Here is a 20,046-nt window from a genome sequence, read left to right as displayed (position 1 = left end):
AGCAGGGAGAAGAGATGAGCCAAGAAGGGAGAGAACACTTCCAGGTCAAGCCTCCAGCAACCTGCCCCTTCCAACCAGGCCCTACCTCCTAACTTCACATTAATATTCACCTTCCAAAAGCCCTGCCTATGATCATATGAGGCCTGCCTTTCTGGGTCATTCTTGACCTAACTCATAACACATGTACTAAAATATGTACAGATGAGTGATACTAGTATGTGGGATTTACTTTAAAATACATGGAGTGAGGATATGAACATGGATAGACTATACAAGCTTTCAATGAAAAGGAAATGGCTTGGCACAGAAAATGAAGAGTCAGAATGGCTTCAGACTAAGTGAAAATGATTTCTAATCTAGAATTTTATTATACAAAAACTACAAACAAATGTGAAGACAAAATAAATGAGACTGAAAACAAATAGTATCTCAAAAATTTTATTTTCCTGTTCTCAGGAAGCTACTAGGAGATGTATTTCATTAAAATAAGGGAATAAACCAAGAAAAGGAAAATATAATAGGAGACACAATTCAGGAGAGATGAAGAGAATGAATCCCCAAGGTGGTGGGTGACAAAGGGAAACTATCCTAGGATGACAGCTATGTACCAGGTAATCAAGAAAATCAGACAAGGGGGAAAAAATGAAAACCAAGACCTGTCATGCAAAGGTACAAGATCTCAGTAATGAATGTAACTGTACTGTATACCTACATTGTACCAATAAAGTCAATAAAAAGAAAAAAAAAAAGAAAAGGAAATCAGTTCAGTCTGATATAGGTTAAAAGACTCCAGAACAAACTTCAAGAAAGAGAAAGTGACAGAATATTTCAGGGATCTGATTTCAACAGAATTTGGGGTTGGATTACACTAAAGAACACAAACAAAGAAGACTCCAGTTATTTACAAAATATTTTATGGGGGAAAAAAATCACACCTTACTATATGGCTCAGCTTTGAAGAGTATACATTATTATAATACTGTGCATACTGACACCAATTTAAGCAAATTCCAAGTTATTTACAGATAGAGAGCTAAATATCAAAAGAATCAACCAAAACAGGCAAGAGATTGCTTCTGTAGACAAAGAAACTAGGACCATGTTGGAAAGAGAAGGCAGGGTAAAGGTTTTTCTTTTCTTTTTTCTAAAATGAAGGTAACATTTCTTATCACAAGTTGCATAAAAACACACAGCTTTTACAAAAATGATTTTTGATAGAAAAATATCTGACTATATCATATTTGTGGGAAACACCACACTATTGCTGTACCTCCAGTTCAAGCTTAAAAGAAACTAATTTTCATAATCAAAATATCCACTATTTACCACAACTTGTCTTTGGAAAGGAGTTCATAGTGTGTTATGAACAGACCAAAGCATTTGCTCATTTAACTTATATCCCCATGCCTGGTGACCATGTGTGTATAACAAGGTACACACTGTAACAGTCATAGGATGGAAGTGCTGGGGGCAACCTTACCAATCACTTAGTCTATACCTTCTTTGTACAAAGGGGGAGGCTAAGGCCAGGGGGCTGGGAGTGTGCTCACCTGAGCCCCATCCCAAGGTTCTTCCCATAATTTACAAAGTTGTTAGAAAGGCTTACAGAGAGAAAACTTAATGACTTCACTGATACCTATTCCTCCGCTGACATTATTATTTTGGGTTTATTCAGATAAGAAATATTAAACACTACTGAAATGGTGGAAACCCATTGTCAAGGGCAGGGCACTTAGGTCACACATTGGCTCCACTTCCCACAGTGTCCCAAATGACTCAAGGAAGTGATACAGAAAGTCAGACCTTTCCCTACTAGTTTTCTTGGGTAAAGTGACAATAAGGACAGAGCACTGATCTCATTGTGTGAGCCAGTTTCACAGGTAGCTGTCATGTGAGAGCTGATGGGTTTTGTTTTTCTGTGAGACTCCACGACAGTTCAAAAGGTGAAGGGACTGCTGTCGTGTTTCCTCAAAGTTCCCATGTCAGAACTTTTATTGTCTTATGGAAGTCCAAAACTAAGTGGCCCCCAAAATGCAAAGTCAAGCTTAGTCTCCACATAAGACATGCTAGTGAACCATCTCTATCTAATGCTGCCTGATTCTAACTGGAGAGTGTACATTTGTTCAGCTTAAACAGTGACCTGCTATGGGGGCAGCATGTGTCACATGCTTCATCAGACCTATCTCAATCACCTGCCTCTACCTTTGTTCTAATTTTAGAGCCTGGCAGAGAAATTGAACTAGAAAATCTACAGTCATTACAGTTTTATTCTGTGGAGAATGAAGATTGTCTATTAGTACAATGGTAACAATCAACTAATAAAATTTAGAGACTTAGACTACTTATCATGACTGGGGTTCACAGGAAAATGATTTATTGGAACAGTTCTGTCAAAAAATGAGCTTTTAAAATTTGCCCGATTATAACAAAGGATGCAATTTGTTGGGAAGAGACCATTTCTAATCTTGTATGGCTTTACTAATGATTTTCTGATCTTTGTATTTATTTTTATATCTCATCACTGCATCTCATCATGTGAAGATTTAAATATTAAATAAAAACTAGTCTAATAAAATCTGGGGCTGGGGATTTTAGCTCAGTGGTTCTGGAGGCTGACTTGCAAGTGCAAGGACCAGAGTTTGACCCCAGTACCAAAACAAAAAAAAATTTGAATATAGTTAATATCTGTCATAAGACTATTTCAAATGGAATTCTCTATTGACGCTATTTTAAAAGGTTACTACAAAATGATTTGGTTGTTTTTGTGAAATGTTCCTTAAACTCCGGGAGACGCATCTTCTACTATGTATAACATATGTGCTATTTTCTCAGTTGCACTATTTTTTAGAGTACTTAAAGAATTAATCACATGCTTTTCCCTACAATTATACCTAAACTGAGTTTATCTTTTATAAAAGATGATCAGCTCTGATTCATATTTACTTATATTAGGTAAACATGAGGCAATGATAGAAAGAAAGCAAAATTAATTCTTTCAAAGTGTCAATGACAGCTGGGTGTGATGATGCATACCTGTAATCCCAGCACTCAGGAGGCTGAGGCAGGAGAACTGCTGTGAGTTCGAGGCCAGCCTGGGCTACATAGTGAGTTCTAGGTCAGTCTCAACTACATAGTGAGACCCTGTCTCAAAAAAAAAGAAAACAAAAACAACAACAAAAAAAATCCCAACGTGCCAATGACTTAGAAATATCCCTCCTTACGACACTAAAACTCTGAGAAGTACTTTTATTCACATCCACAAAGATTTAGTGTTTAATATGAGTACTGAACTGTGATCTTCAGGTTTTATGTTAAATGGCATAAGAAAACTTGGATATTAGCCTAATATATAAATGAGTATCTTTCCAAGGCCCAGAACTGAGCATCATATTGTATCTTCTTCAAGATCAAGCTGCCCACTTTATTTAGAGATCCACAAACCTACTGTTATTTCCAAGAAATAACAAATTTTGGTATAAGTGACCACTGCTCATACAAGTGGTCACACAGCATTTTTCTGAGTTCTTTTTGGTCTGTAGATGTGCTAATTAAGCTATGCAGAGCTACTTTGTAATTCAGATTCAAACTCTGAGTCACTACTCAAAATTTCTTAACCAGGCCATTTTAACCAAAACATGATTATGACAAATTAGCAAAAATGGATCAGGATTTAGAAATATTTCTCCTTTCATAAAATATTGTGGTATTTTAAAAACCATTTTCCATTATATAAATAAAAACTTTTCTTATGCTACAGTGTCAGTTGATTTTTAAGCATGAAATCTGTGCAAACATTAAGAAATCCAGAATACACAGCATTTTTCTGAGTTCTTTTTGGTCTGTAGATGTGCTAATTAAGCTATGCAGAGCTACTTTGTAATTCAGATTCAAACTCTGAGTCACTACTCAAAATTTCTTAACCAGGCCATTTTAACCAAAACATGATTATGACAAATTAGCAAAAATGGATCAGGATTTAGAAATATTTCTCCTTTCATAAAATATTGTGGTATTTTAAAAACCATTTTCCATTATATAAATAAAAACTTTTCTTATGCTACAGTGTCAGTTGATTTTTAAGCATGAAATCTGTGCAAACATTAAGAAATCCACACTGGCCAAAGGAGAAAGTGCTAGCTGAGAATTCTCCTGAAAGACCATGTATTCTACTGCCAACTGGTGGGCTTTCCTCAGACTTATACGGAGTTATCATCCGCCCTCCCCAGTCTTTCCATATTGTTGGTTTGAGTGGTCACGATCTTGCTTCACACTGACAAGGGTCACCGCACAGCTCTTTCAGCTCCCACAGCTCTGCCAGCTCCTGCAGTGAATACTGTGCGGAGGACAGCATTCTTGTCTTGCAGATCTTCTCACACAGCCACAGGCTGTCCTGGTGTCTCTTGGGTCCTATAGCTGCCATCCAAACACGCATGCTTACACCTTCACCCTGATAGGTATTTAATCTCCCAGAGCTGCTTGCCAGCCAGCTGACAATGTCCCTGGAAATCACGTAGCCTGACCCACATGCAAAGGCACGGTAAGCTGGGCTGGGGTACTCCAACTCTTGTCACTTGCCAGTTCAGTCCACCACCCAGTTAAGTCTGAAATTTCCCCACCAAAAGTTAGACCCATCCAGATTCTTCTGGGCAATTCTATTAAATATAGCTTCGAAGTCTATATAACAGTCATCATCTATCTTTAGCAATAAATTGAAGCTGGTTGTTTCCACAGTCCATCTATAAGTTCAGTAATTTCAACAGGAACATTTCGCTAAGTATCGACAACATCCACAAAGACAACGTCACCATAGACCTTGCTTTCTTCCTTCAATAAGGCATCTTCCTCATGGAGATTCCTCATATGATCAACAAGTTGCTGAGGCCGAGAGTGAAGGTTACATAAGAGAGCATCACCTGCCTGAATAGTGTAAATAAAACCAACTCCCTCCACACCTTCCATGTATTCATGAGGCAGCACGCTCTCCCCAGCAGTAATGACTCTGAGAACTCCTCCTCCATCACTGACCGTTACTTTGTGAAGACTTCTTGACACAAGACCATGCAGGTCTTGGCTTTCCCACACTACTGTACCTTCAAAATTCTCTGATAAGATGAACTGTTCCACAGGCTTGAACACAGCTTGTTCAACTGAATGCCACATCTTGGAGGACTAAAGCGAGCAATGAAGAGGCCTCCTCCTGTTCTGCCTGATAAAGCTTCACTGTGATGTTCCTCTGGAAACCCACGGCACTGGTGTCATAGAACACCCTGAGACTGGTAAAAACGATTGGGTAGAGAACTTGGAAGCTCACAATAACAGCTTGGTCCTCAGAGAGCTCTAATGTAGCATCTTCAGAAAGACTGATGCCTCAATTTCCTGATTCAAAACTGGACTCCTGATGTTGAGCAGCCTGCAGGAATAAGGATCCTCCCTGTCTTCCACAGGCACTTCACAGCCATGAACATCTATTATGAACTTCACAAGCACACGTTGACTTAAGGCTGGATGTTCTGCCAAATGCTTCAGCCAGGTGTTTCTTATCACATTTGAAGTTCATGGTTGTTTTTAGCTGACAACACAGCAATCATCACATCATAGTGTCTAGATTTCCACTGAGGAAGTAAGGTAGATTGATCTGCCTGGCCTTCCCCAGAGGCGAGGGTGGGCGATAGGGAGTGCAGCCGCAGCCAGAGGTGCAGGGTGAGCCCAAGCACACACAGGCACAGCAGGACCAGCCAGATTTGCGTTGGCCAACAGGCCGGCTCCACCTCGTGCTAGACCACCACCACTCATTCTGGCGCACCCTCAGGGCCCACTCAGCTCCAGTCCGCCTCCTACACTGTTTTTCTTAACTGTAGAACTAGTTGACTCTAACCGTGCCTCTGCAACCTTGGCAAATATTAACTTGAAGGAGTGACACTATCAATGTTCTTGCGAGAGTCTGCAACTCAGTGAAAAAGAAAGCTGAGCAGCTGTGGGGACTTTACAGTGTCTATGCAGAGACCATGGACATCACCTTAGGGTTGAACACATAGGATGTCCTAAGTCCATGGTCTCCTTGTAAACACTGACTTGAAGAATCAGTCACTTGCCAGATGTCAAGTTTAAAATATACTGGAGCCAAGTGTTGTGCTATATCTGTAATGTCAGCATTCTGGAAGGCAAAAGGATCTCAAGTTCAATGCCAGCCTGGGCAACTAGCAAGAATCTGTCTCAAAATAACTATTTAAAAAAAAGTAAACTGAAAAAAATGTTTCTGAGCAATTAGCAAATAAGATTTACAACACCATCAGAGCCATTTTAACTCATGTAGGGAAAAATTCGTCTGGAAAATTTGTTAAAGTTTTTTTTTTCTTAAGTACAGGGAATAAACTCTTTCAGGAATTTAACTGTATGATATAAGTAACAAGCAAGGTTCCCAGTGGGGACAAGCATAATTGTAATTACAAAGGTGTTTTTTGTTTTGTTTTTTTTGGATAGGGTCTTGCTATGGCAATGTAGTTCAGGCTGGCCTTAACTTACTAGGTAGTCCAGGCTGTCCTCAAACTCATGGAAATCCTTTTGACTCAGCCTCCTGAGTGCTGGTATGACAGGCATGTGCCCCCATGCCTGGCAAAGGTGCCTTTTTCAGATGGTGCCAGGATAAACCTAGATTCTCACATATGCTCTACCACTGAGCTACATCCCCAGACTCACAAAGGGTTTTATAACCAACATCAGTACAACAAAAACTTTTTTCTAGGTTCACATATCTAGTAGGTATATAACTGTCACTGAGGCATAATGCAGTTCAAATTCTGAGAAGGAATGCTATCTTCAGCCATTATAAAGTTTAACGAGCCATATAAGCCAGTAAGTTTAATGAGCACCCCGGCCCACGGCACTGAGGTTTGAACTCAGGGGCATCTATCACTGAACTGTATCCCCAGTCCTTTTTATTTGGAGACAAGGTCTTGCTAAGTTGCCCAGGCTGGCCTTGAACTTATGATCGCCTCAGTCTTTCACCACACCTTATTTAATGAGCAATTTAGTGAATTGTTTCTTTCTTTCATCAGATTATAATTTGACAAGTGATTTGTTCTACACATTGATATAAAATTACCCAAAATAGCAAAAACTCACAAGGCATTCAAAACTTCATATTTTCAACCCCCAAACACTTTTCTTTCTGATTTTATTGTATAATAAAAGTACTGGGTGAGTACTAATTTTCCTACATGAGCTTTTGAATGTAAATATTATGCAAATATGTTTAAATGCTAGAAAATCTTTACCTGGCTTTATCTGGATCTAGGTGATCTAAGCTGGATGGGATTAAGTTTTGATTCTTCTTGTTCATGTGGGGACAAGGGCAGAATGGAAAGTGGACTTGAAAGTAACTCACCCATCATAAGCTAGCCATTAGTTTCAAATTCTACCAGCGGATATTAAATACAGCTGCTTAAAGGGGAAAAAGGCATCTCTTTTCAAGTTTTGCTTAGCCACTGGGAAATGCCAATTAATCAGAAAGCTGAAATTACAACATTCCTGAAAGAAGAAAACCCATGGAGAAAACAAAGAATCAAATAGCTGACTATAGAGAGGAAAATTTTGTTTGCCTTTTAGAAATATATATACAAATAGGAAAGTAAACTGGTATTTGTTTATAGATATTCCTGATTTAATGAGTGCATTATGTTACTGTGACTAGGCTGTTAAATGAATTGGTCACTACATGGGGAATTATATATAGTATGTGCATAATAATATTCTGTGACCCAAATTCCCTTTTCTATTGCTGAAGTAAAGCATTCTTGCATGCAAGCTGACTGTTCTCAAATATTAGGCTTGAGGTCAATGGGAGGGAGGTTAGATTTCAAGAAAAGAGAACAGATGCAGATCTGGGTTAGTTACTTCAGGATCTTGAGCTGAAAAGTCCCTTAACACCTTACTCTCAAAGTAACAGTCAACTCTACCTACATAGTAATCCTTGTTTTATTCTTGTCTAAGACAACTTAATTGTGAGTCACTTGTCTACTCTCTAAATCATTATTCCCTTTGCTAAAAAAAGCAGCAGTCAACTACTGTGAAAATAAAGTAATGAGCCAGTAAACAAATCTGATGCACTGATATTTAAACTACTCAGAACATTTAGTATTAACTCCAAGTAATTTTATTTTTGCTTACATTGGGACTAATATTTCACAGTGGTATTTCTAGAAGATTGAGCAATGTGATTCCTACCTGTTTTGACTGGAAAGTGGAAGGATGGTATTTGTCATCATTTTAAATATATTTCATAGTCTCATTCAAACTGTGTTATCATCTCAATTTCTAGGTAGAGGTGGGATCACAGATATGTGTTGACAGAGGCATTTAAATATTCCTCTTTGGTGTGTCTTTTTGACTGTCCTTCACAATGTAGTTTTCCATTTTTGTTGTCATTAAATTATGAGCTTATTTTTAGTGAAGATTTTCTTTTCAGCTAGGAGATCCAGATTTTAGTTGCTAAAGGACTGCTTTCCATTCGTTTCTGCTAGGTACCCTAGGTTTTACCAGTGCTGGACCAACTGTACCTGATTTACTGGTTTGGTGATTACTGCATTTACACAGCTGATATACACTTGGACTACAGGACTATATATTCATGTATGGCACATAGGAAGCTTTCTTACAATATGCTGCCCAGAATTCTGCTTAGAGAGGAACGATCCTGTCACTTTCTTGGAATATCAGAAACATCTTTCCAGATCCTCATTTCATTTAATGCTCATTTGAGCATTAAAACCACAATATCTAGGTCTACAGCTGTGCCAATATTCCTCCAGGGCACTATAGTTTCAGCTTATGATTACCATTCTGCCTTCATGTTGCTTCAATACCAGAAGGTTTATAGTTTTCAAAGAGAATTCAAGACAGATGAAAGCTGGATGAAACTCAACGCTAATATCTAAGCTTTTTTTTTTAATCAACACTTTCAAAATCAATAGCCTCTTGAAGATGTGCTAAAGCTGTTATTTCCTTTAACATGTTGTTTCACTTATCATAGATATGTGCTGACGGACATTTAAATCCAGTGATTCAGTGTTTAAACTAACCTCCATATAAATTTCCTCTGAAATTTATTCGTATATAAATTACATTTCAACCTTGCTATGAAAGTTTTAAAGAAAAAAGTTTGTACATAACTTAAGAAAAAAGTTTCTAAATGTTTAATGAGTAAAAAGAGTACCTCTATGTTAATGTATGACTTTTGTTACCCTTAAAAACAAAACTCTTTTCCACAAAGTTATTTGAAACCATAGTTCATGGTCATGAACTCTAACATAACATAGAGAGTGTGCTATGGTTTCTTCCCTAACAGTTTAGGTGGGTAAATGGCTAATGGAGGTGGTTAAGTTATTGGGGTACTACCTTCAGAGGACATTAAATTCTTATGGGACCCTGTATAGTTCTTGTGACAGTAACTTATCAACAGAGCAAGACTAGCCCTTCCCTGCATTGTGACTTCCTGACTTATCATTAATAGCTTTCTGTATCACACATGCTCCTGCCATGATGCTGTCTGCCATGTGAACAAGCTGCAGAGGCTCTCACCAGAACCAAGCACCAAGCTCTTGATGACTAAAATCTGTGAACAAAACAAGCCTTTTTTCTCTATGAAGAACCCAGCCTCAGATATTTTGTTATGGTAATGGAAAATAAACTATTATTGAAGGGTTCTTTTCCATACAGATATAATATAGATATGATATTGACTAATACTACACAAGTGAAGTAAAGCTCTGACCTGCAAGTTATTCAGAGGTTCCATCTTCATGACTGGGCCTAAGGTGTTGAGAGGCAGGGAGACATCAATGCTTTGGTTTGGCATCAGTGGTGTATGGATGGCCAGAGGAGTGCTTGGGATGACGCCAAAGCTTGGAAAGAGAATGAAGAAATCATGGAGATTAATTAAGAAGTAGGATTTTGCCACATCTTGCGTTTCAGTAGACTTTTATTCCATTTCAAGGAAACATTTTTCAATACAATTAAATGGACAGAATCGTAAGAAATAAGGTGCTCAATTCCCACTTGTTGTAACACTGGTCATATCATTCCATTAAATGTGTTGGAGGAAGGATAAAAAATATTCATAAGCACAGAACTGCTTTGCTAATGCTATGATTTTGAAAGTCTCTGTGATTTACCAAGTCACTAAAAAGACACAAATTTGATAACATTTATTTTTAAAATAAATCCATCCTGTCAAGAGGTGATAGAGCACTTCTGTAATCCCAGCACGCTGGGAGGCTGACGCAGGATTGCAAGTTTGAACCCAGTCTAGGTAACTTAAAAAACAATTTGAAAAGGTGGGGAAGGTACCTCAGTGCAAAGGCCCTGGGTTCAATCCCCAGTACACACACACACACACACACACACACACACACACACTCTCCACACAAATCCTTCTTTTGATAATCCTTGGGAAATAAGATTCAATAATTTTTTTCTACTCTGTAAAGTACAATAAATGAACATTATTTCAATAGCTTGACACCTGTCTGATCAGTCCAGAAGATTGTTTAATTGTAACTCCCACTTTCCTTTTTTGTTCAAATACACAGGACACAATCACTAGAGCTAGTCTACATAGAGCACAAATGACTGGTATGTCTTTTCTTTTTTTTTTGGTACCGGGGATCGAATTCAGGACCTTGCACGCGGGAGAGGCGTGATTCCACTGAGCTAAATCCCCAGCCCTGGTTTATATTTTGTAAATAAGCAGGATAGGATGTAAAAAGACAAAAATATTTATAAAATAAACATAAAGAGTATATAAATAGTATCTCTTTCAATTCTAAGAATGACTAAAGAAATATTTCCCTTTTATTAGATAAACTGTACCTTACAGTATACCAGAATATAATAAGAAAGCGATCCTGAGACTCATAAGTTGGAGCCAGGCTGGGAAACTTAGCAAGATGCTGTCTCAAAAAAAAAAAAAGGAGGGGGCTGGATAGGTTGTAAAGTAAAAAAGCTCTAATTCAGTCTCTAGTACCAGAAAATAATGATGAGGATGGTGGTGATGATATTTTTTAAAAGGCTAGACAGAAAAACAGTACATGTTAAATATAGAAAAATAAGAGCCAATAAATACATAATGGGAATGACAAAAAACCAAAATAAGGAAGAGAAATATTTAAACATATAAATGCTGAAAACTTTCTTAAGTAAAAGACTTGAACATATGAATTGAAATGGTACATCTTAGGGTCAGGGATTTAGACCAGTGGTTCTGCTGCCTGCCATGCAAGCGCACGGTCCTGAGTCTGATCCCCGATACAAAAAAGAGAAAGAAAGAAAGAAATGGTACATTTTATTCCAGGCAAGACTGACCAAGAACAGTCAACACTGAGAAAATTCTAGGAATCCTAGACTAAAACTCTGGCTTGCTTAACACAATAATCAAGTCACTTATAAGAGGGAAAAATCAAGCTGGCAACAGACTTCCACAGAAACTTTCAAAGACAAAACACTGTGAAACAAAGCACTTTGTAAGAGTTTAAGTTAAGGATTTTCAAGTAGGTGGGCTAGGGATTGTAGCTCAGTGGTGTACAGTGTTTGCTTAACACATGTGAGACTCTGGATTTGATTCCCAATACCAGAAAAAAAAAAAAAAAGGGAATTTTCAAATGTAAAGGTCACAGTTTTGACAATGTGAGAAAATTTAAGTAATACTGTATATTCATATGAACTCTTTCTGAGGAAACTATTGGAAGATATCCAAGAAATGACAAGAGAAACTAAAAGGATTGGCAACAAGCACAAATCCAAGACAGAGATACAGGTAAAAGAATGAAATGTAGGGGCTGGGGATTTAGCTCAGTGGTTCTGTCGCCTGCATTCCAAGGGCAAGGTCCCGGTTGATCCCAAAAAAAAAAAAAAAAAAAAAAAAAAAAGAAAGAAATGTATATTCCCCCATAATGAATGTAAGCACTATGTACTGCAAATATGTACTAAGAAAAAAACATGGTAAAAAAGAATGAAATAATTTATAGAAATGAGAGAAAAAAGGAAAAACAGAATAGATACTAAGCCTCATTTGTCTTATCTCCCTCATTTGTCAACAAGGACAAAGTAGAAGTTTAAGCATACTTAAAGAGTACCATCAGTGTCAAGAAAGACAGTATTACTGAGATTAGGTCATGAGGGAGGATACAGAAGACAGAAGGAAACAAACTTTAGAAAGCAAGGACCAAGGTTATGTATTCTAAAGGAGTAACTATAACAGAACAAAAATATAAGCCTTTCTAAGTGTAACTTTTTTTTTTTGGTACCGGAGATCGAACTTGGGTCCTTGTGCTTGCGAGGCAGGTGGCAGAACCACTGAGCTAAATCCCCAACCCAACAATAACTTTTTTAAAAGGTAAGATAAATGGAGATCTGTTGGCAAGAAAGCTTTCCTTTATTGTAATACATTCCCCAACAGCCTTATTCCTTAACAAGGCCAATTTCCTGAAAGAGAATGGAAATATAACTGGTCTTAACAGAAGGAAATCCAGAACTAAAAGATACATAAATGATTTCTAATATGTCAAACTCTCAAATTCAGGGTACAAAGTGTTTCCAAGTGATCAGAAATAAATGAGTCACTGCCTTTGACAAATTTTATTAAATGTTTGAACAGTTTAATTATTACTTTGTTATAACAATGATGAATATCTTGTATTTACAAATGAGTGAATCCATCATTAAAGTCTAGTAGCCAGTCTCCTGAACTTAACAAAAACTGATGTTTTATAAATATAAGAAATCAACATTTTACTGTTCATGTTCTCTTACTTTTAAGGCAAAAAAAGTCACTGCTGAGAGTCTGTCGGTAATTATTTGATTAAGATGTATACTGCTATCTTTTACATTTTCGACATCAAGCAAAGTACATTAATTTTTCTCCACCAAATTAGGCACTTCAGACAGTAGCTTTGTTTGGTTCACTACTCTACCCCTACTTTCTACGATCTGGCAAGTATTTTTGTTTAATAAACACGTGGATTACAATTAAAAGTGTATTTTAATTATTTTATTAAAAACATTCTAGTCCTAGAATTCTTTAAAAAGACAGTAATTTCTGGTTCCTTCAATCCATATCGATGAATACTCCTCCAAAATTTACTGTGCCCTCCATAGTTGAAGGTCACAACTGAATAAGACTTGCAAGAGTTAGGGTTTACTCTGCATTCAGAGTATGCCAAGGTGTGAGCTTTTAACCAATGTTAAATGAAATATTCTTTTACTGGACACATGGTACATTCCTGTATCAAAATCAAGCCAAGGACTCATATGCCTTACCTATTCTTGTTAAATTGGATTGCAAAGTCTGTCATATGTTGCAGAGCTTTGTTGGTGAAGTTCATTTCCATATAGATGTGCCCTTGGCGGTGAGTAAATGTTCCTGCAATCTCCAAGCCTTTAGCCTTTACTGCAGGTAGCCAGACCTGAAACATAGCATAGAGCCCAAAGGAACCAGACAAGATTTATCTTGATGCTATTTCTTTTTTTTTAAACAAATAAAAATGAGATTAAAATTTCACTTCCTCCGGCAATTGCGATTTTATACTATAAATATCAAGTCAATTTGAAACATCTGGATCAAGTAGTACTTTCTGAATTGTAACACCATTCTCAATTATTTAAGAACCAAAACCAAACCAAAATAAAACAGAACAACACTACGGGTAACCCTGGTCTTTCCTCCATCTTTTGTTTAACTTCATCATTTTAATGCTTTTGAATGCACTTACCAAATACATATACAAGGAAAAAAGAAATTCTAAAAAAAAAAAAAAAAAAAAAAGATAAAAAAGAAATTCTGATGAGTTTAATATATTTTTTCTGTTAGTTTTGGTAAAAGTTTTAAAGGGAAGAAACTGAATCTACCAATGAAAACAGTATGGCTATAATCTTTGAAGACTGTTATCTTTACTAGCAACCTTTCCAAGAAAATATCTTACATATATATCTAACTTTTGCTATCATTACGGTAAGTAATAAATAGTCAGGTGTTGCTTAAATAATTTCATCCCTGGCCACAAAACCTATGATATTCCTGGCTTATACCACTAAAAAACTTATAAAAAAAATCGGGAAATTCATGAATTGTTCTGATCTCACAGGACAGAAAACTAAAGAGTTTGTGGGTGGTAAATAATCATGATGAACATTCAGCCATACAAAAGAGGAGGAGAAAGAGAGGAAGAGGAGGAGGAAGAGAAGAAGAGGAGGAAGAAGAGGCAGAAAAAGAGGAAATAAAAGCTCAGAAGATACTATTTTTAATTTATCATTTGGTCAAAAAAATTTTAAAAATCAGCCATGGGTGGTGCACATGCCTATTACATGTCCCAGGCCAGTATGAGCTACACAGTGAGATCCTGTTGGAAAAAGTAAAGTAAGACAAAGCTCAGCACCTTCCTGGGTTCAATCCTCAATGCACCAAAAACAAAAACAAATCAGTCATATCTAATATAACAGAACCTAAGGAATTTGGTGCTCTTATTATTTTGTTAGGAAAGTAATTTGATGCCATCTCTTTGGAGCACAAGTTGGTGATGTCTAAAATGTTAAATGATCAAGCAAATTTCAAGTTTTCTTATCTTGTAGATATATTTACAAAAATATACCAGAACATACAAATAGCAAGGGTGTTCACTGCAACACTAGAACAACCAAAAAGGGTGGGTGAGATGGTTATGTCTGACATAGATCCTCAAAAGAATGTGGGGCCAGGCACAGTAATCCCAGAACTCTAGGAGGCTGAGAAGGGAAGATCACAAATTCAAGGCCAGCCTGAGCAAGTTAGTAAGACCCCATCTCAAATAAAAAAAGGATTGGGGATGTAGCTCAGTGTGAAGGTCCTGGGTTCAATCCCGTCTGGGGGAAAAAAACAAAACAGAAAAAGAATGTGGTAGTAAAAGACCAATGTACAAAACAGTATATTGCAAATTATTATAAATAATTTACAGAGCAAAATAAAAGATAGATAATAGGAAACAGGGAGATAGATCTATTGCAAATGAGAGGGGGTAAAAGATGGAGGAATGAGGGAGGGAAGAGAGGACAAAGAAGAATTAAGCTGTGCTATATATATGTACTAACTCCTATAATAAGTGTAATTATAATACTACAAACACGTACTAATAAATGTTTAAAACTGAAAAAAAACTCTACTGACACAATATTTATGAAGGATACAAGATCTTTATCTTTTTCTTTTGAAAGGACAAATGACAAAGTTAACAGTGGCTATATATGGGGATATGGGAGCACGAGGAGACTATTTTTTGTCTTATATCTGTATATTATTTAAATAGGTTATTTGTAGGTAAAGGAGTACATTATATGATTTTTAAATTAATAAGGTCTGTGTAGCTTATTTCCAACATAGTAGATATCACAACAAAGGTATAGTGCTAAATTGTGCCAGAAAACTATGGCTCTGCTTTCAGCCATCTTTTTGATTATTCTATGCAATGCCTGTACACACAGTTATAAATCCTGGAACAGACAACTGGCCTACAGGTCTTTAGCAGAGATTCTCATAAGGAATCAGATGAGCAGGCAGTAAAATCAGGAAGCAAACAGCGCACTAGTTCTTAGCAAGGCAAGATTATATAAAAGCTACCCTGACCTGGCTAGTATCTTTCCCAAGAGCTTAAAAGAGCCTCATTTACAAGTAGGTTCCCGTTGTGAATTTTAATCTGATGGACATCAAGCAAAGTTGAGATTGGAGGAGCCTCTATGACAAAAATCTAAACCAGTATTCTACAGGGGTATATGAAAACCCACGAAAATCAAATCTGAGCAATAGCACTCTAGAATCAATATATAATACAAATGAACAAAAAGGAGGAATGAAGGAACAAAATAATGTTACTTCTCTATACTGTATTTTTTTTCCTGTTGATGAACTGTGTAACAGACCTTCAGCAGACTGACTTCAGTGTTGATAAACTATAAAAATGTTTAATGAGGATGCTAATGGTGCTTCCTATTAGTCTGAAGCTGTGTTTTATCTTCTTTGTAAATTCCTCAGAACCAAGGCAAAATCTTAGATTTATTAGTTCTAGAAGTAACATAAATGTAGAAGTAATTTGGGTTTTGTCCATTAAGAAAGTCTACTTACAGCTTTAGGAGCCACATATCCACCAGGTGCCATGCCTATCCCTGTGGACAGCTCAAACAGGTCATTCAGACCACTGCTGACTACAGCAGGAGTTGGTGAGGGAGCAAAGGTTGCAGGCACTGATGATGGGATGAAGGACTGTCCAACCTGCAGGGGCAAAAAAAAAAGTGGGGGAAGAGAGAAGATCAGGAAGAACGACAGATTAGTAGCCCTTAAAATGCTATTTATTTTAGCAGTACTGATAAACCAGTAAGAAAACACAATTACAATATTCCTAGGAGCCAAACTGGTATATCTTCATATTTTTAATTAGTTTTTTTTCATCACTGACAAGATACACATATACTCTTCAGAAGCTTTATCAAGACAGAGTACTCAGTAGACACAGGAATACAGTGATCCAAGATTTTGTCTGTCTAGTTTCCAATTTTAGCTTCCATGATTCCTTGCAAAAGGCCTACAAGTACACTAAAAAGGGGGGCGTTTGTCTCTACAGAAAGGAGAAGCATCCAACTTAATTTTTTTTGTTTTGTTTTTTTGGTACCAGGGATCGAACTCCGGGTCCTTGCGCTTGCAAGGCAGGCGGTGGCACCACTGAGCTAAATCCCCGGCCCTCATCCAACTTTCATTTTCACTTGGGTCCAGCCAAGTCTTACTTTCCCATCTAGGCATAAATACCTAGTGGGAAGCTCTCCTGAGGGAGATGATATTCATACTCCCAAACTCACTCATCTGTGAGGAGAGGCTCAATGAGTCCAGCTGACTCTCTCAAGTTCTTTCTGGATGACACCAGGGAATAAGAACATCCTCTAGTCAAGATGGGAGGTTCTATTTCCTTTAGCTCTTTAATGTCAGAAGTATAAAGATCTCTACAGGCACCAGAGCACCAATCCCTAATGATGTCCCTAGACCACATGTGGTACATGATCTCAAAGATTCTAAGTAACCCTGTTCTACTTTCTACCTCTCATACATTTCTAGAGATTTTGGTGTGTAATATATACTGCTATAGAGATTTGGGTGTGCAGCAGCAGTGGTTTGACAGTGTGTGCAAAGGAAAGGTATCAAACAGGGGGCAGCGCTTCCCATGGTGAAAAAAATGGATGGCACTTACTGCCGGACTTCCTCCAATGCCCCCGCCAAGGTCACTGCCAAGCTGAAAGAGAGAAAGCAGAGAAAGGAGAGAGAGGTAGAGTTCATTTAGCTAAGTGCTAGATGCCCATACAGAATCTGTAAATTGCTCTATCAAGTTGCTGGAAATACATGCTATTCAACATGTCTCCCAAAGCCTAAGGAGATTCTAGATTGCAAAGAAATATGCCCTAGGGGAACCAAGTGGTGACAGTGAGGGGGTGTGGGAGTTTGAGAAATCTTGGAAAGACGATGGAGCTGGGACATCGCAAGGATGTTTCAGATCCAATCTTTACAGCAGGACACGAGCGCAAACCCAAACAAGATTTAAAGAACTTGCATATTCCAAGAAGCTCTACTTCCAAGCAGCAATGTTGTGAATATTTTTTCTTTAAAAAGAAATTTAAGGGGGAAATAAAAGAAAAGAAAGACTAAACTATGCTTTCATCTACAAAATCTGCTATCTGAATGAGATGGTGAGAACCCAATCAACTTCGAACTGTAATTTCAAGCTTTGAGAATTACAGGTAAAATAAAAGTGATTTTAGAGTTTAGACTGTTCCTAAAATAGGACAGTACTCTGTCCTGTCTGGGGAGGAAAGTGGAGGCATGCAATGCTTCAAATCTCCCTGACAGTAAATACAACTAAAGAGAAAATGCTATGATTTATTTGGAGTAGTCCATTTAAAATGATGTTGAGCATTAGAGAACTAGACTAACTGAATTAGCTAGCTGACAGGAAAATACTTTCACATGATTTTAGTCTTGCATTTTTATCTAAGGGCTCTGATATATAATTCACCCAGAAGTCAGTCTTCTGTGACAAAAACATTAAAGAAGTGAAGCTGAAAGCTGAAGCTAAAAACAGCAAGGCGAAACACAATAGTACCTGTATACACAACTAGTGGCAGTGCTTAGAAAGAAAACCTCCCTTTTGCTAGTTTCATATTTGCTTCCTCTCTAGTTCTGTTTATCTACAATGACAATCATCAAATACCTGTCTGCTTTAAAAATAGACTAAAAGACTAAAAACTTTTTGTTCATGGTCTCTCATTCAGTGGTAAAAATTTGGTCATCACTGTATTGTGACTGTGTTAAAAAACAACTGTAATGCATTTTCAGGATTTGGGATTTATCTTCTTTATGAACTGTTGCCAAAATCTAAAATTCAATCTATATTGAAAAATAGTGAGCCCTCTGACCAAACTATTTCCTCTGTGATAGAAAAGAACACCAGCAGGTACTTAATAAAAATCCCTCTCTTTATGGAACTACATAGCACTCCAAATTACAGAGCTGACATTTCCAGAAAATGGTTCCTGAAGATTACTCAATGGTTAGACATGGGATGGTAAACATAAAGCTAATGACAAATAAAGAGGTCATCTCAATCAAGAATTTGAATAACTGGAAAAAAGCATGAAAGTAAATAGAAAAAACATTATATATCTGCTTTCTTCCTGGTTCTAGAATAACACACATCTGCAGCATTACTTTTCTTTTATTCTAACACATATGCTATTTACAGCATGCAAAAGAATGCAAAGACGTCAGACAGCAATAATACAGATAAATAAGAACCAGTTTGCAAACTGGCAGGAGAAATAAAACCAAGGTACAAAACCACATAGAATAAGCAAAAATGGGAAGCTCTGAAGGGAAGAGCATCCTTCTGGTGAGGATAATAAAGAGGATTTCCATGGAGGTGAAAGCAAAAACAGAGGAGGTACTTTTCTCAAATAGCATGATTTTTCATTCCTAAAAAATCAAGAATAAAAGCAGAACTGGGAAAAAGTAAACCAAATGGATTGGAGCACAGAGTAGCTATGTTTTAAAATGTAAATTATGCTGGGCATGGTGGCACATGCCTGTAATCTCAGCACTTGGGAGGGTTAAGGCAGGAGGATCACCTTGGGTTTGAGGCCAGCCTGGGCTACATAGTGAGATCCTGTCTCAAAAAACAAAACAACCATAAATTGTACAGAATAGATTGTAAAGGCAGTCTAATTTTAGGAAGTTTCCCCCTTTATAAAAATTTAGAGGTTTCTTAAAGTAAGATTTAAACTTTCAGATATCAGTAATAACTTTGTTCCAGGAACTATGACTTTCAACCTTGGATACACAATGGAATCAATCACCTGCTTGCATTAGTTTATGTTTGAAGGTATTTTTTTAAAAAAATGGTACTGGGGAGGCTGAGGCAGGGGGTTTGCTTGAGCTGATCAGTTTGAAACCAGCCTGGGCAACTTGGCAAACCCTGTCTCTCCTCAATCGATCAATTGATGTGATTGCCTGAGCCTTACTCCCAGAAAGTGATTTAATTGTTGTGAGGTTTTGCCTGGGCGTTAGAATTCCGAAAAGCTTCCATAGCTGATCCTAGTGTAGAGCCAAGGTTTAAAATACCTCCTTAGAGGATTAATGATTTTAGAGTTAGACAAGATGACTTTAAAACTTACTTCTGAATACAAAGGAGATAAGAATTTGAGAGGGGGAAAAAAACCAACTTTTTCTAAGGCAAAGGCTAAATATAAAAATCATGGGAGGGATTCTTCAAAAAGTCTGATTTGATATTATTTTATGACTTTCTCTTAAGTTTTCGCCCTCCTACCTATGCCCTTTTCTGGCCAGATTTACAACCCCAGCTTGAAAGAGAATTGTTTATGGTCCTGGGTTGGCATTCAATGGCAAGAACAAACAAACAAACAAACAAACAAAAACACCATTAAGGAGATAGTTTTACCAAATATGCTAAATTCAGTAAAAAAAAAAAAAAA

The 20,046-nt window shown here is 37.2% G+C and overlaps 1 protein-coding gene and 1 pseudogene across 1 annotated transcript in view; both read right to left on the bottom strand.

The window, feature by feature from the left end:
* Nucleotides 1-20,046, bottom strand: part of Ap2b1 (adaptor related protein complex 2 subunit beta 1) — a 111,790-nt gene that overhangs the window by 31,057 nt on the left and 60,687 nt on the right. The window contains exons 15-18 of the mRNA XM_010621747.3: nt 17,256-17,297; nt 16,142-16,288; nt 13,312-13,457; nt 9,770-9,899 (exon numbers count right to left, since the gene is read on the bottom strand). Coding sequence (XP_010620049.1) covers nt 9,770-9,899; nt 13,312-13,457; nt 16,142-16,288; nt 17,256-17,297 — 465 coding nt within the window. The remainder of the gene's footprint in view (nt 1-9,769; nt 9,900-13,311; nt 13,458-16,141; nt 16,289-17,255; nt 17,298-20,046) is intronic.
* LOC104860533 lies at nt 4,188-9,083 on the bottom strand (annotated as a pseudogene).

This window comes from Fukomys damarensis, unplaced genomic scaffold, assembly GCF_012274545.1.
Source record: "Fukomys damarensis isolate Sample0158 unplaced genomic scaffold, DMR_v1.0_HiC HiC_scaffold_13, whole genome shotgun sequence".
Lineage (NCBI taxonomy): Eukaryota > Metazoa > Chordata > Mammalia > Rodentia > Bathyergidae > Fukomys > Fukomys damarensis.
This window is presented reverse-complemented; position numbering and strand designations above follow the sequence as displayed.